The sequence below is a fragment of the Larus michahellis genome, chromosome Z, assembly GCF_964199755.1.
Source record: "Larus michahellis chromosome Z, bLarMic1.1, whole genome shotgun sequence".
Lineage (NCBI taxonomy): Eukaryota > Metazoa > Chordata > Aves > Charadriiformes > Laridae > Larus > Larus michahellis.
In genome coordinates, this window is record NC_133930.1 from 11,485,626 (window position 1) to 11,503,396 (window position 17,771).

A 17,771-nucleotide genomic window follows, 5' to 3' on the forward strand; every position below is an offset into this window, starting at 1 on the left:
TCTTTCTATTGGATCCCTGTGATTAAGGTAACTACTAAATGATCATCATTTACAAGACTTCCATGAACTGTTTCCTTAAGTGTACTGTTAGTGTTAAGGAGAGGAACATTTTTCCATGTGCTGGAAGTGCTTAAGTAGTGAGAACTGTTTTGTTGATGTGCATACACTCAAAAGAAAGGTAATATCATGCTTTACCTCACAAGAAAGTGAAACCATTTTTGACAAGCTATGGTAGGTTCTCTTCATTTTGTGAAATCAGGTCAAAAAGGATATTTTTGCAGTTACCTACTTCTGGGAAGAAGACAAACCTAGATACTGAATCTTTCTTGGAACTGAGGACTGTGGGAGTCCTAATCCAGTTGCTAATGGCTCAGTTTATATGAATCTTGTATTATAATACCTACTAGCTATGGCTTTGGTTTCCTGTTTTTTCTAGCATGTACTTGGCTAAACATCTATAAACTAAAAGTTACAATTTTCTTTTTTTTTTTTTTTTTAAAGAGAGACTGTCACATCATTAGAACTTTTCTTTACACTTCGCAGTGTTTGGAAAATAAGATCTGACATATTGGTGCCTGTATCCGAAGTTTGGCATTAAAAAAACCCCACAACCTAGTGTGTCAATGCCAACATCATTGAGTAGGAAAATGGTGCTTGCTTAAACTCTTAATAGGTCTGTTTTCATAGCAAGATAACTTACAAAATGTTCTGCCAGTGACCCTAAGAGGTTTTTGTCCAGGGGTCCTTCATCTATTATTTTCTACTCCTTATATGAATCATTTCGTTTACTGTGCAAATGGAGAAAAACAGGATGGGTTTTCTTTTTGACTCAGGACAGACCAATATTGGAGCATATAAAAACATAACTGCTTGAGGGCAACCTCTCCTGCCTTTGTAGAAGTTTGAGAACCTCTTGGAGTTGATGACAAGCTCTGTCTGTGATTTGGCCTGTCAGTGATACTGCTGTGGTGCCTCCCTGCTCCTGTGGGCTGTAGCAGCAGTCTGTGCCAGGTACTGCAGTGAAGCATAGGTGCCCTCTAGTGCTTCACTGAACTGGTACTTGCTTAAAGGTTTCCTTAGCTTTGTGAGACACCCCTTTCGCTGCAGTGCCATCCATCTGCATGCTAAGTGCATGCTTTTATCAAACACTAGTAACAAAATAATGTCTCTGTATTTGTGACCTAATGATCTCAAATTTATTATGGATGTTCCCTGTCACCAGTGAGAAAATGAAAAAATGTAAGAACACCTGTGCAGGGTCTGACCTAAGGTTCATCTTGTTCTATATCTGACAGTGACCCAGAGTGGGGATGTTATTTTCCTTGCATATTCCCCTAATTTGCAGTGACTTGTAGCTCAGGGACATCCAGAACTGGAGGCGCAGTGTCTTTGTGTTTAACAACACTCAATGGATTTTTCTTCTGCGGGTGTCAGTTGCCTTTTAAACGTACCCAGGTCAGTTATGTTGTAGCAAAGGAATTCAGCACCTTAATTGTGCATTGCCTGGGGAAATACCTTATTTAGGCTGAGCAAACAAACCCGGCGTTGTGAAACCAAATGGAGGCAGGTTTGGTTTATTTAGAGAAATTGAATGACTGATCCTAGTTCATCCACTCTGTGCCACTCAGCTTTACAGACCTCCCCTTCTCACATGGTTGTTGGGCTGGAGAGTCCTGGTCTGCACAGTGGTATTAAGCACAGGACAACTTTGTGCCTTTATCTTCTTTTCTGTGTGTTAAGTTCAGCTATCTCTGAGACACTGGATGAACAGATTAACATTGCACAGCAGTATTTAAGAAGCAGGTTAATTTGGAGTTTAAGTGGTGCCATAAAAATGCTTTCCAGTCTCTATTCCTACAGTATTTAGTTTTCTTTTTTGGGACTGATGATAGCCATTGGGGTAGTGCCTTAAAAAGAACAAACTATTGCCATTTTTGGATCTCTGACTATAATAATTCAGAACCCATTGCTGTCCTGTGCTGCTGAAATTGCTTATCAACAGACTTCCTTTCACCACTTTGTCAACCAGGCAGTGTGCTGTGAGATCCAGCAGTTCTTGTTTCTACAGTCCCAATTAACTCAGTGACTTGGCGTTTTGGTGATGATAAGACTAACCACCCTTCAAGATCACTTGTGCATTTTAAATAGCACAGATCAGAAGATAGCCACAGCAGAAGCCTGCAGGCTGTCACCTTCCATGTAATGAACTGGTCGTTAATCCTTACCAAATCCAAGGAGAGGCTGTCTGGTCACCCTGTTTTGCACAGATTGCAACACCAGGTTGCTAAGGTTGCCACTTCCTTTGTCGTCAGACCTTTTTTTCCTAGCAAAGGCTGTTCTTATTATTTTGCTCAATTGTCCTAATTTTCTCATATCTCTATGTAATACGAGACAGAGGAGAATAACAAAATAATACCACTAGCATTCCCTTAGGCAATGTTTTGATGCTGTAACAAACAGCTTTGTAAAAAGACAAAGCTGGCTAATTGAAATATCTCTATGTTCTCTAATTTAGTATTAAATAAGATGAAAAATCCTTCACTTTGGTGGTACAGTAGATCACAGGAGAGTTTGTAAGTGTTGGCTGGGCAAACATTTTGTTACTGTCCTGCCAGGCAAACTAATTATCTCACCACTTTTTTTCTCCTACTGCAGTGTTGCTGTAAGCCCATATAAGTTTTGAACTAGTGAAGCTTGAGTGTCTAAACATATATGGGCTTATACACAGTTCTGAACTTCCCATCACAGCGACATTGTGGTATGGAGAATCAGGTCTTTTAGCTGTCCCATTTGTGTTCTCACAGTTGAGAATGCGGCCTGTGCTTGTAGTAAAGCAGACTTCGCCTTCACCAGATATGCACTTTTTAACACCTGGTTTTGGCATGAAAAAATGGAGATTGCTGGGAACGTGTTTGAATATGGATATAAAGGAGACTATTTAATGTTTTGATACTACCAGAGATGTTTTCTCTTGTGTGGCATGCTGTACTCTGAAAGCTGTTTCATGAAGTTACCATTTGCTTTCTTATTGGTCTGTGTTCCTTTTTTTTTTTTTTTTCTTCTTCTCCTTTAGTATTCCTTTCAGGAAGAAGTCCAGAAGAAACCATTGCCCAGTGCTGCCTCCCAGTGTTGTAAGTTAGATTTTATTTCTTCTCAGTATTCCTCTTTCAGTGTGCTTTATTTCCTTCTCTGATTAGTTATCAAACAATGGTACATCTGAACAATCTTTTCTTGTTAGAAGTACTAAAATCTCTGTGAAGCCAATAGCTTGTCAGTTATGAAAAACTACAGCCCTCAAAATGTTGGTCTAAAGCTTCTGATGCTTAAAAGTGAAATCAGGCATTGAGTCTTTAACCTGTTTGTGTCCTCATGTGTGACAGGAACACAAAATGTGTTCAAAGTCACCTAGATTGTCAGACCCTTGTAATATGAATGCAAGGAAGAAAATGCTGAGTTTTTTCATAAAACTGTGTCAGGCTATGTTCTCTTTAAACATCATGTATTGAATATTATTTGACTTTAATGAAATTTGAAGAGGAGGAGAATAGATGGAGACAGGTACTGCCAGTAGTCTTTTAAAATGCACCGGAGGTTTGTGTAGTTGGTACCTAATTTCTTTGATATTACTTTTCAGTGCTGGGCTGATGGATGAAAAATATTTTTACTAATTTCTGCTTATCTCGTCTTGCATTTTTTTTATGCTTCTGAAATTGTGGATGGAAAAATAACCTAGGACATACTGTATCTGATGGTCTGCAAAATTAGATTTCTGAAACACTGCTTTTAATATACAATAGATGAAAGCTCAATGATGTCTCTTGTGAATGTCTTATCTACTTTTGGCAACAACATTAATAAAATTCAAGTCTCATAATTTAAACAAATCTTTTATTCTCTACTTCAAATTGTATAAGATGTGCATATTACACTTTGCAGGCTGTTCATCCATTAGGTTGATTACAGGATCTCTACAAAACTGTTAACATTAGGAAATGTTAATTACTGTTTACCTTTTTTTTGAGTAGAATTAATTTCTCTGTATACTGTTATTATGTTATCTTAAAACTTATCTTCAACAAAAAGTGGACATTAACCAATTGCCTAGGAAATCTGAGTGTGTTGGGTAGCTGGAACATGTACAAAGTTACATGAAAGTATTCCAGCATGGTACTCTAGGTAACACCAAATGTCTTCTCCCTTTTTTTTTTTAAAGTGTATGTAAAGAGTAAAGCGCTTTTTTTGTTTGTTTGTTTTTAAATAGTCAGAAGGGTACAATTGATTTGTAAAGCCTACAAATAAGAAATGTTGTTGGAGAAAGGAATATTTGACTCAATCATACTAGCATAGTATGCAGAACCTCTAATGTCAAATGATCAAACAAGAACAGTCTGATATGAAGTATCCAAGAAATGAATGTGTTATTTGCTGAAATGACTGTCCTGGCTATGTGCCCTGGACTTTGCTTTTGTACCAGAGAGGCTGCTTTGATTGACTCTTATAAGTATTGGGATGTATTGGTAAATCAGGGGGAATGCTTCTGTGCAGGGAATGTAGCTGCACCTGTTCCTACAGTGTGGTGCTTTTGCATCCTCAAGCTCTTGTAGCCGGTTTCTTCCCTGGAGGACCAACTCAGCTCTTGCAAATGGACATAGTTGTGCTGCCTGTTCACAGCCCTCATCTTGCTAGAAAGTGACCTTTTACAATAATTAATTGAAGGCCCCTGGTTTAAACAGTTAATATCGCATAAGAATTAATTTATCATTCATGGGATTAAAACACTCATTAGATTTGATGTTAAATATTTCATAGCAGCATGTGATTAATGTATTTAAGAATTTTCTAGTAATTCAATAAAGCTTGTGGCACTGCATGTACTTTTGCTTATCTACTGCCTGCAAGTATCCAACATCTATGAATATCTAATTATTTACATGGACAAATATAAAATAGACTTTAATTTAGAAATGCTTTTGGAAAATGAACTCTGCCTGTGTCAGTCTGTGCATAAGAATTATGAGCTTGCCTGAATGTAGTGTAGTCCTTTGGAACTGTAGAGTTCAGCCCAGAAGATGCATTTACTGTGTCTCTATTGAAAGCTGACCTGACCTTTGCATATGACGCAGGAGCTCAAGCCCCTTCTACACAGGAGCAGGGCCTGTGTCCTTCCCTAACCTAAAACACATTGAGTACAGAGTGTTCTTACTTACCATGTGGGTAAATAATTGATAGATATATTTTTAGATATAATAAAAATGTCCTCGAGAACATTTGTAAGACTTATCCAATTTTCCATCACGATGTGCTAGATAAGTTGTGATTGCTGCTGGGAGCAGGACACAATCAGCTGGGCAACAGATTAGGTCTCTAGAAGGAGCAAAAAACCTCCTGAGTGTGAGTAGTTTTTGACCCATGGGAATATCTTCCCAAATTCTAAAAAACACGGTTATCTCAAAACTGGATGCAGCAAAACATTCATATAGCTTGCATTTCAAGAAATAATGGTATAACTGCACATTCCACTGTGCCCTTCTTTGCCCTCTTGCGGCTTTCAGAAGACTCTTCTGGCTTCTTTGTTCTAGCTGGAGAAAATCCTACTCCAGCAGGCAGGGTCCGGTTCATTAAATGGGGAAATATATGTCCTTGCATCTTAAAAATTAGATTATTTTTTCTGCCCTGTTCTGCTTTTGTGTTTTGTCTACATGTCTGTTCTCTTTCCCAAGCCACCTTTTCTCATGTTTATTTCCCCGTCTCCTCCAGGATGGAGCAGGGCGTGAGAGAAGAAAGGTGGTCCGTATCTGAAAGCCAACATCTGATCTGTGAGGGTGGGTTTTCATCTCTGGTCGTGCGTGGGCTGCTGCCTTGGCATGATGCCATGGGAAGTCTCAGCCCAGGCAGGGTGCTCTAATTTTTCCAGAGTTTGTGGCCCACTGTCACAGTCTCAAATGTTGCGTTGTTCTTAAAAGAGTCTGACCCATGATTTCTGAGGAAATGTGGGATTTGGGCTTCCTACCTATTCTTAAATGAAACAGGTGCGTCTGTTCTTGTACATGCAGTTTTTTCTAAGCCCTGCTGATTTTGACACTTCTTGCCTCTTTCTTCATCATACTTAGCCATTTCATTTTTACTCCCCAACTTCTGTTTTTCCCTATATATTTCTCCTGCCCCAGGAAGATCACATGCTTCCAATTGATTTAACTTTCCGTGATCCCAAGCAATAAGCAAAGCACTATAGTGCTCATGGATCCAGTTTTGTTTGCATTTCTATTAAATGTAATCATAATTCTTAATTTCCTGATACCTCATTGTTGGATAACTGCAGCATCCTCATATTGGCTTTTACGCACAACCTGAAATTGAATGTAAATTAAAAAGAAAGCAAGCTTTTATTGTCTGGAAATTTACTTTAAATGAAGCACATTGGAAAAAAACTAACTGTTATTTGATTACTTTGGCATTTATTGGGTCAATAAGCTCTAAGTTATTTATTGTGGTAGGTATAGATTTATTTTCCTTGTACGCTCAAGATCATTTCTGGTAACATGAAAGTCCATTACAATCCATAAGTGAGTCACTCTGTCAGTATTTTATACACAGCTCTGACTTGGAGGAGACAACAAGAAAACTGGAATGAGAAAGATATTTTCAGTCTTTGCAGGGAAAAAAATTAGCAGTCTCTAGTTAATATCAGCTACTGTAAATACTGCCCTATACCTTTTGTCAGGGAGTTTACAAATCTGGAAGGGAGCAGGTTTGTTCAGTATGATTCTCAAAAAAGATATCCGAAGTGCCACTGAATCAATCAACCACTTATGTCTGTCCTTTTATTTTTGATAATGTTTCTGAGAATGCTTTATCCTCCCTTCTCTGCATATATTTTTTTTCTTCCACTTCCTGGAGTCTGTAGTTTTGCTCTTCTCACAGTTAGACCCTGTTAGACTACAACACACCATAGTTCTGTCTTGCATGTCTTTTGCTCTGTAAAATCCCTGTCTACCAGGGCTGTGATGTGTGTGTTGGTTTTGTTTTTTGGTTTGGGGTTTTTTTTATTGTGGGTTTTACGGTGTTTCTTTTTTTTTTTTTTTTCAAAAGAAGGCAAATTTGTTGCTTAGCTCTGGATTGTGAATTGGTGCAACAAGGAAAGAAATAATTTTTGTGATACACTGTTATACCAGCAAGAAGAACCAAAGCTAGCCTGTGCTTGGTCTGCTAGCAGATCAGAGAGAAAGGAGCAAGACAACATCTCCTTCAGGAGAATAAGAAAGAACCCTAAATGCTATCTGGAGTGTGTGTGCACATGCATGCAGGAAAAAAATGCTATAATTTTGTTGTAGATATATAAGTGGCCTTTTAAGTACTTAAAAGCTGGCAAAGCATTTTATACACATTATAGGAATGGATGTCATTCAATGGCAGATCAATTTGTTGTGTTGACCCTTCTTTCCCACTAATACTTGAAAAAAATCTATTTCCGCAAAGTGGGTAAGGCAAAATTCTGTTAATATCTACAAATTCACGACTATTTCAAAAGTACCAAAAGCTGACTTTGAGAGGCTTCATTGCTGCTGCCCATTACTCCTCTTTTTCGGAGCTCAAATTCCACTGGTGCATCAGGAAGGCTTGTGCCTTCTCTGATGCTGAGATTATGGTGCTTTCCATGGCACTGATGAGGAGCTTTTTCTGCTAAAAAGACAGATAACTGCCTTGCCTTCCCCTGACTCCTCATCAAGCCCTGATAACATCCACACTGATCTTGTGTTTAGGGTGCTGCACTGTGGAGACTAGCATCTTTATGCCGCCATTAATGTGCCATTGGGTTGGAGCTATCAAACCCCGCTGACAGGATTTCCACAGCACAGATGGTACGGTTCTAGCAGAAGCAGTGGCAGCGAGTGCACAGATCTGTGCAGGTTGTGGGTCCAAGGCAGCTGGGCAAAGCTCTTGCTTAAAGGGCTTGGTTGGCAGAATATGCGTTGCAGCCTGTTTTCACGGAATGACGTGATAGCCATCCAAGGTTACATGTGCACTCATTTGAGCATGCTGTCTTGGCAGCCATCCACTAGTGTTCAGCTGGGTGAACTGACCCCGTGGCAGCAAATTTGCTGAAATGACATCCTATTAAGGGATTTAGTTTTTTTCCTCCCCTCTTTGGTAACAATATATATAAAAAAAAAATCTGCTATCCGAGTCTCTCAAGGCTAGGCAGCATCAAAATGTTATAAGCAGACCACAACTTGACCATGTTATTTGTTCACAGAGATGTGTAACAGTGCAGTGGCAGGCAGCATAATTGGCCACAATTGCTGGGTGATACTGCCCTACTTGTTGTAGAAATCTGTGTGATACATCTAGATTCTTGCTGTTTTTTTTCTGATTACCAGCCTGCTTCTGCACTTAGAAACAACAGAGGTCAGCAACTACAACGGCACCTCTAGACCAGGCCAGTTTGGGACGAGTAAGCAAGAGGTCAATGATTATTTTACCCTTCTCAAGGGTAGGTGACACTGAAGATCCTGCTGCAGTCATTGAAAAGCTGTGCTCTGGCAAGAGTAAAACTACAGTGCAAACAGTAAAGCCTTACAACAGTCTTCAAAAAATGTTCAGTGTAAGTGTAATTCAAAACAGGACACATGAATGATTTTTTTTTTTATTAAGCTAGATAGAGGAAAAACTACTCTTGTCTGTACAAGTGAAACCATAGTACGAGCTGTTCTGTGGTAGTTTGCTGATGGGCTGGGAAAGCAAGTTCCTTGGCCTCTCTGCTTCTGGGTGACTGGCAGCTCCTGTTCCTTTTCATTTAGGATAAATGCCATCTAAGAGACTTGTTTCCTTGTGGCTTTGCGGTACTCACTGCCTGGGCTGGCTGAAGGCACAATAGGTCTACTCAAAGGAATGTGGATTCAGTGTTTTACTTTAAAATGTCTGCCTGCATTTTTAGGATAAACCTGCTGCTTCAGGGCTGCCTATGCCTAAGGAAAAGTACTCAGCAAATGGAAGTTAAAAATACTGGCTATATTAGAAGATTATACAGTAACAAAGCTTGACTTAGCGCTGAACTCTAGAGGAGACAAGATCTGTTGTTTTGCTGCTGATCCTCTAAATGTACTTTGTTAGTGTTTTCCTAGAGTATGTACTGTGTTCTGAAAGGTGTTGACAAAGAAATAAAGCTTTGACTTTTAAATAAGCCCCAAACCTAAAGCTTTTCCTGAAATACTGAACGCTGGTAATAACTAACGTGTCTCTATAAGCAGTGATCAAAAAAAAGCAGATGCTTGGTTAATCACTCTAGGTTTCATAATTTGTTTAGTGCTCTTCATGAATGCCTCTTTTTTTTTTTTTCTGGTGGGTTTTTTTTTTTAAGGACCCTGAGAGTTTATTAGTCATCCTTTAATGTCACAGCAATAATAGAAAATTAATTTGAATTTTGTTACCACAGTGGAATGTAGCCTTTTTAAAAATTAGATTAAGGATTTTAAGCTGATAGAAAAGAAAAATTATTGCTCAACTTCATGCACAAGCCATGAATATGTGTGCTTGAGCAATGAGGCTTGTACTGAAAGCCCAAGACTGAAAATCAAAAGAAAGAAAGGCAACAAATCTTTTATCTCAGCTGCTGTAGAATGTTGTATTCCTCTTTGCTGTTACGCATGGATGTAATGTTAGGTGGTCCGCTATAGTCCAAGATTGTATCTCACGAGGAGTATATATAACGTTTGTTGGTTCTTGTGTTTACATCTCTTAGCCAAATAGTCTGTGTGCCTTGGTAGCCCAGAAATTTTAAGACAAGGCAGCTGTGTTAGGTATTAGTGCAGTGACAGAATTGTTGCAGCTTTTTCCACTGTAGAAAAAATTAAGTGGCACTCTGCCTGATTCTTTTTACTATGGTTAATAATGAGTTGCCCAAGCTTGTAACAACTTAGTGGATACTCTTGATGATTTGATGGTGATCCAAACCCTGCTTAAGTTCTCAGCTCTCAATCTGATTTTCTTTAGCCATAATAAAGGTGGCCAGAAGTGCCGTTTCATTTAGTGAAATAAAACACTACAAAATTTCAGCATGAGCTGAATGCTAGATTAGAGTAAAATGTGGTGAAAAATAGGGAGTAGTGAGTCAGGAGAGTACTCGTGTTGTACTCTAGTGCCTGTCCTTGTCTCTGTCAGCTCCTTCTAGCTCGTTTCCCTCCTGTGCTTTCTCATCTCCTTTCGAGCAGACATCTTAGCCCTCATGTGTGGTGTTCCAGAACTGAACTGGCACTTGTTATGAAACCCTCTTGGTCACCCTGCTTACTGAAAACTTGGTTTTGTTCTAAAAAGCTATTCAGTGTTTGTTTTGTTAAAATATAACATGTTTAATTTTGGGAAGATCATTGAACACTGGAAGAATGTACATTTTCATGGAATCTGACATCTGTGTGCACTGTGTTGAGGCTCTTAGGGGAAAAGAGATTTATTAAATCTAGAAGAAAGAACTGACCAGGACATTCCCAGCTCTGTTTGTATTCTATAAACAGTAATTTATGAGCACCAAATATAGTGTAATTTCCTGAGCTCAGTTTACTTTTATAAACCTGTTCAGATGCTCTCTGTCTTTGCTCAGCATGGGATATAACAGGAGGATTAAATAATTTATCAACATGACTGTAAGCAGTGGACAGCAGTAAACAATAATGTTCTGATGGGGATAGTAGGTCCCAGCCACTCTGAGACTTGTAAACAGTAATAAAACAAAATGGCACACAGGCAATCAAATTACCCTGCACTAAAAACTTGGAATATTCTGCTTTTCTTCAGTGTCCCTGCTGATCCAGGCTTGACAGTGTGAAGTGGGGAGGAGGAGTTCCTCCTTGAATAGTTGCATAATTGAGACACAGAACAAGCATATGTTATGTTCAGCTAACTGTAGAAACTTAGATGTGCTTTATAAAATGTGTTAATGACAAGAATGTTGTAGCTTCCAAGGCACCAGGCTGCTGGCATCGCTTAGTCCTTAATTGGAGGTTTATATAAAACCTCATTTTTCGAGTACTGAAACTTATGAACACAAAATAATGTGATAACCAAGACACACACTGTTGGTATTTAAGAGCACACAGAGTAACCAGTCTGACTTGTCTGTATCATCTATTCCAGTGTTAATGTATGTTGCTGTTGTATGTTTTTAGAATTGCAACTTTCCATTTTGTATCTGTCTGGACTTCTTAGTGTCTTCAATTCAAGTTTGTACAAGCTTAAATTTGTTCCCAAAGGTGATCTAGAAGGGATTTTTTCTTAACAAATTGAGGTTATGCATATTATTTTTATGATGCAGAAAAACAACTTGAAAAGGCTAAAAGAAATTCTGTTTTCATTAACCTTCAAAATATCAAGACTGTCAGCCCAGGTCTTCTGCGATTATGCTGAAGGACTGAGATATATACTGTTAGCTTCTGAATCTTAAATGAAGCAGCATATGTGTTGAATCTTTAATAAATTCATCTTTTATCCAAAATGTTAGATGCTGGAGTGAAGTGGGTGTTAGTAAAAACAAACAAAAGTGGAGTTTTGAGATTCTAGCTGAAAAATCCCTTGCTTTCTGTCCCTGCATCTTTTTCTGTTTGCTCCTGCAGCATTGTCTTCCCGGTTAGTCTCTAGTTATAGCACGCCCTGGTTAGCCAAGACCCAACTTCGCAATGTGAGAAAACTTTCAGGGTAAGGAGCTGGTGTCTAAAAGCAGCTGGTCTTCTCTCCACTCTCCCCTGCTTGGCATCAACTGTGATCTGTCATGAGCATGGAAATAATAGTCTCTAACTGGCTTTTGAGAGTTTGTGGGGTTTTCATGCTGTTCATAAGGAACTTGGTAGCAGTAAGGTAGACAGGTAAGTAGCTGGCTCAGGGATATCACTGTCAGTTTGAGGACTCGTCTATGGGAGGTGGTAATGTTTCTCCTCCAAGGACGGACCTTGTATCTGTGAGGCTTGTTTTTAGTATTGGTGGTTTTCTTGTTGCAGTTTGAAACTGTGAGTAGTGTTGTGCCAGCCATCAGACCATTTGCTATCAAGGAAACAAGGGCTAGGAACAGTCTGAGCTGGCTTCAGGGGTCAGGCTTGCTGTTTTCCCTTAAAGAGACATTAATTCCCTCTGTGCAGATTACAGTGGTTTGTGCAGAGGCTGTCAGTCTTGGAGTTTTATCTTTGGGAAAATGTAAGCTCCATTTCCTCTGTAGTTTTTCTGATCTGCATATTAGTTTTCAAAATTCATAGTATCTTCTGATATTTTTTCCCCAGTTGCTTTAGGACACTTCATGTGCATTCATTTGTGAATAATGACATGGGCTTAACTAGCAGGTAGTCCAAGTGCAATAATGTTGTGCCCCTGCAGAGTTTCTCTGGATCTTTAATAGTAGTCCAGGCTGCAAATGCCGGAATGTTGGTTTCTTTTGCCTCGTGCTGTTGACCTGAGATAGGAACCTTTTGATGGAAAGAGGTGCTGAGGCTGCTATCACATGTGTTAATAGCTTGAGATTTTCAGGAATAAGATACACATAAGCTATTGTTTGACTTACACATTAATAGGAAATTGTCTTCTCTTTGATGTCAACTATTTATTACAGCAAATTAAAGCTCAGTGCCTTCTCAGTCTGTCAACTTCTTGCTCCCTTTCCTCAGCGGTCTGCCTGTGTCCCTCAATGATGCTGCTGCTCTCCCTACCTCTTGTTTCCATACCCTTTCTTCTGTTTGTCTCCCCTTCTCATCTCTCTTTGATGCATGTATTTTACTCCTGTTTTCTTTGCTAGTTTGGTTGCATGTTCCTCTTTCTCCTCTTCTTTCCCCCTGAAAAATGCTCAGGTCTCTGTCAAAGACGATCATTAGGCAATCTGTGGATTTTTGTTGTTGTAAAAAACAAGCCGGAGATGATAGCCCTGTGGTCAGGCCATGTAAACACTGGCTGGTGGATCCTGGTATGCTTCTGATGCATCTGGGTAGTTCATGTCAGCATTATACCAGTTTAATAGGAAGTTTTTTCTAAATCAACCTGGTAAAAAATATCATTGAATTTGTTCCATGCAGGTACTTGGGCAGAGCTGCTTCGTTTAATGACCAAAGCAAGCAGAGGTGTTACTTTTTTCCCCTCTAACTACGCCTGTAGGAGTCAGAAGGGAATGACCTACCTTTGAAGCCCTACTAGATAATACAAGTGCCACTTAAACTTGAGCTATGGCTGTACCTGTGCAAAGCACTGCATGCGTGTGCGAGAGCCTGTAGTCCAGGGACCCTGAAGTACTGAGGTGTATCTGAGGAACTGCATTGCTTTGTAAACCTCTTATGTCTAAGAAGAAAGGAGCAACCTGGTTGTAGTTCTGATGCACCATTATTTCCCAGACAGGGAAAGAGGGTTAAACTCTATTTTGCATTTTTTTTTGGGGGGGGGGGAGGGAGGGGCAGGGAGAGGGGATAGTTCACATCTGTGCCTATTTTTCTTTTTGCTGCCCACCTTTTATTCTCCCATAAAATTGAAATACATGTATTACATGTATATATGGACTAAACCCTTGGGAAACCAAGTTACTAACCAGGACCTTGCTTGCTTACTGTCTGGTGGTGATTTTTTTAGGATAAAGATTCTTTTTTTCAGAACTGTTTTTTTGCAATTTTAGGTAAAAGCAAGAACCTAGTCCATTTCAACTTTATGAGTCTTGTTAATGAGGGCAGGAGGAGGAATTTGTTGAATCCTCCGAGCTATCTTTTTCCTGGAAATGTGTGCCTGGCTGGTAGCTAGAGATGGGGCTGGTAGCCAGGACAGAAAGCTCTCGCTTGTTCTCCGCCTGCATGTGAAGGATTTGTTTATTGCCTGCTGCACTTACGCATCAACACTCCTGTAAACTTCACTTTTTAAAGTGTTTTTTACACACCATCTTCTAAAAATTCTGGTTCTGAAGCGTTTATTTGAGTTGCAAATTGTGTTAATTCTTCCAAAGAGCTTTGAGGGTTGTATGTAGTAGTTTGTTGCCTCCATCATACTGAGAATGACCTTGGCGTGACAACGTGGATACTGATAAGTAATAACATGGCTGTCTTACCAACTTGCAGTTTAGCTTTAGCATGAGTTTTGTTGTCACCTTTAATTTTAACATGGAGAGATTTGCTTACTGTTGCAGAATTAACTTGTGATTATTTGCATCCTTAATATGCTGGGAGAGAGAGGGTTTTCTACCAGTGTGTATAGCTAACAAAGTACTCTTCACTTAACGCTAATTTACCTGCAAACAGAGTTTTTCACGCTCTTATTTCTGGTGAAGGGCTTTCACCACTGGGTTAGCGTTGTTCTGGGAAGGGCGCAGAAGTGGAAAGATGAAGCAACTTTTGCCGCTTGACTTGCACAGTTTAGAGTCCAGTCTTAACCGGACTCTAGTTTCTGAGTCATTCTGTCTGTAATCCTGATAACGTGTGTACTAGGAAATACAGTGTTTAACTGCTCTTGCTAAGTAGTGTGCTGATAAATATTTTGTCTACTTGTGTTAATTAATACATGATTGCTTAATTATTCCTAGAGCTTATAGTGATCTGAATCTTCAGAATGTCTTATAAACAAGCCAGACAGAGAAGAGTAAGCCCCAAAATAAATGTAATGTTTTTATAATGAAAAAAAATCTCTTACATTTTCAAGCTTACAATATGTAAGGCATTTTAAATACATGAAAAGTATGCTTGTGGTTTGTTTTTCTAAGCTTTCTTTTTCCATTCCTATTCTTTGCTGCCATTTGCGTTACATGCAGGCAACTGGAGTTATTTCGGATGGGGAGAGCAGCTGAGTACGTAACAGTTTGATTTCTTGCAAGTTTTCTGATCCTACAGTGATGCAGCATGCTCTAGTAAAAGGAAAGTGGAAATATTCATGCATATAGAAAATCTGCTCCATTGTATTTTCTTTCACTTTCACCAAATCTTCATATTTGCGTGGATGGTTGTCGATTAATTCTTTTCACTGTTTAGTTGTGGTTTGCCCATGTTTAAGATGAGTTGCTTGCACCCTTTACTGGAACTTGAAGACAAAAAGGAAGAATTGGACCATTCTTGTTTTCCTGTAAAGATGATTCTGTTTTTCTGCTTGTACCCTTCTTTTGTGTTGTTCTTCATACCCACATAACCCCAAGTTAATGTTTGGAGTAACCGAAAAACACAAGAGAATTTGTAGTGACTGTTTTACTAAGGTGCAAAGATATGCTGGGGGTGATCACAGGCATTCCAAATACTACATATAGGAGCAAATCTGAAAGCAGAAATGGCTAGTGGACACCAGTGTGACAGAAGGGTTGCAGGTATTGTAGCATATTCAAGCTCAGTGAGATAGCATGATGGTACAAGTGGTAAGGTTTTGTTTTAACTAGTGCTTAGCAGCCTTGGAAAGGTAAAACTTAGATACTGCAGCTGTCTGTGGTATGCGGAGCTGATGCCCACACCTGAAGACTGGTGTGTGAACTCTCCCAGAGGGCCGCACAGCTCAATGTTAATTTTTCCAGGAAAAGTACATCTTCACTTTGTGGAATTCTCACAGATTCCAACAGGTGAGGCTTCTGCTTAAGCTACAGTGTGTGGCTTCTACTGCCTGTAGGACCTGCAAAGATTGATCCATTGGTCTTAAAACGAATATGTCTGTTCCCTCTGTTAAAAAAAAAAAAAAAGAGCAAGGGTGTTGCTGAGGGGGACATACAAGGAAAGGTGACTGTGACTACCGCCAGCGGGGAGGATATTCTGCCTGATGCTTTTCCACTTTTGACATAGTAGAATTTGGAGAGGACACTCTTACTGCAGCCAGGTAACTTAAGTCTCATGTCCAGCTAATGTTACAGTGCATTTCACAGGTAGACCTCTTCTGCATTTTAGAAGTCCTCTACCAGTGACTTCCCAGTTTCTCCTCCTGCAACATATTTGTCCTCCTTGTTCAGCTGTCTTTGATCGGACCATAAGTTCTTTAGGCATCTACAGTGCTGGCAAACCTCCTCCTTCTGTTGGATGTCCCAATTGTTTGGGGCTATTCTCGGGTGAGTTCTCTTAGGTGAGAACTAACTAAACTTTTGTATACTAAAGCATTTGTATACTAAACTTTCATATACTAAAACAAAGATTACTGTCCTAAATAGCTTTATTTTGTGTTTGGGAGGGAAATGAGGTGCTTAGGCATTGGTCAGTCAGAGATTTAGGAAGGTTGTGTAGATGGTGTTTCTTGTGTTTATCTGTAGTGTTGGTGTGTGGTGTTTTTGTTTTTAAAAAGTCCTTGTATTCATGGAGCTCCCTCCCTCCCTTCACTTCACTTCATCCTTCCTGTGCCGTCGTCTTTGAAATCATGTTATAGGCAGGCTTCGGCCAGTGTTGATGACGTTTCCAAGTGATGTCCTTAGCTTGATGACCTAATGAAAAATATACTTCTAATTGTAAACTTATGACAGCAACTGAGAAGGAAGCAGCGGAAACAGCATGTTTGTAGCTGGAAGACGTTTTCCTGATGAGAACTTCTTGCAAGAGAAATGCAGCTCAGAGCTTTTCTAGTGGGGCAGAAGGAGCTTTAGAAAAGGGATGTCTTGTGCTGCTGACCTGGTTTCATTTTAGGAGAGGGAAAAACTTAAAGTAGGGTAGATGTTCAAGGCAGTCTTTGCACTTCAGAGTGTCAGTCCAGTTCTTGGCTGTTGAGTGTTTCAGCAGCAGAAAGTATTTTCAAGTGGGAAAAACAAGGTTATGAAAGCTCTTAAAGTGAAGACTGAATATTGCTAACTTGCTGTCTTAAAATTATTTAAATTTCTAGTCTGTTTTTAAGTGGTGAGGGCAACAGGATGGACTAATGACTTGTGAAGCTCCACTTAAATAATTTCTCAAAACCTATGAGTTTTTAGTATGGAGAGCTCTAGAAGAGCCTCAAAAATATGGCCTCCTATCCTTCTGAGATTTTTTTTTCCCCTCCTTGTTACTTCAGTAGTCCTCTCTAAACTAGCATGCGTTTTGATTATAAGATTTCAGAAAGTGTAGATGATTATCAGAAGTGACCGGTGGTTTAGTAGGCGGTGGAGTATGGGGTCTGAGACTTAAGGAAAGATGTTGTTGGCAGATATCACGAAAAGAAGTTTAAATGGATGAAGGGTGGGGAAGGTGAGTTGCAAAGGCCCTGGTGTGGAGCTGGCAGAGATCTCTACAGGACTTGGACTGGAAGTTATTCCTTCAGTTAGTACTCTTCCGTCTCTTCTGCTGTTATAAAAATAGACAAGAACTGTGGAAGTGCAGTGGTTTATTTTGGAGAAGTAGTGGGGATTTTGGGATACAGAACCTTAAATGAACCACCTTCTTCCCAAATGGCTGAGTGTGCTGCACTTGCTGCTTTTGTCCAGGTTTTTGCTCAAGTTTTTGGAGGATAACTGGACCCTAGCTCCCGGTGGCTGATGAAATATCACTGCTAGAAAAGCAGGAGGCAATTTCAACTGAACACAGCCTTTTGAGAAGAGCTCATGCTGTGCATTGGGACCTTAAAACAACAAAAACACTTGTGAAAGTGCATTAATCCAGTCACCTATAATAATTTTGCTGTTAGCTTTCCTTCCTGTCCTGAAGCTTGATGTAAAGAAAGTTGCCAGGCGTTAAATGTGACTAGTAAAGCTGGCATGACAGGACTGAGCAAAGTGGTTTTGAGGTCAGTATATTAAAAACTAAATGTGTTCTGCCCTGCAGCAGTGGTGTAATAACTTCTGGAGGTGTAGGAGTGGGGAGGAACAACAGGATTTCCAGGAGGTGGTTTGTTTCAGAGAAGCTATC

At 39.6% G+C, this 17,771-nt stretch overlaps 1 protein-coding gene across 3 annotated transcripts in view; it reads left to right on the top strand.

Moving 5' to 3' along the window:
* Positions 1-17,771, top strand: part of UNC13B (unc-13 homolog B) — a 216,498-nt gene that overhangs the window by 45,320 nt on the left and 153,407 nt on the right. For 2 of the 3 annotated variants that reach the window (XM_074569515.1, XM_074569516.1), the window contains exon 7: positions 3,074-3,131. In XM_074569515.1, coding sequence (XP_074425616.1) covers positions 3,074-3,131 — 58 coding nt within the window. Of the gene's footprint in view, positions 1-3,073; positions 3,132-14,749; positions 14,786-17,771 lie in introns of all 3 variants that reach the window. The other variant, XM_074569514.1, reaches the window with a different exon arrangement.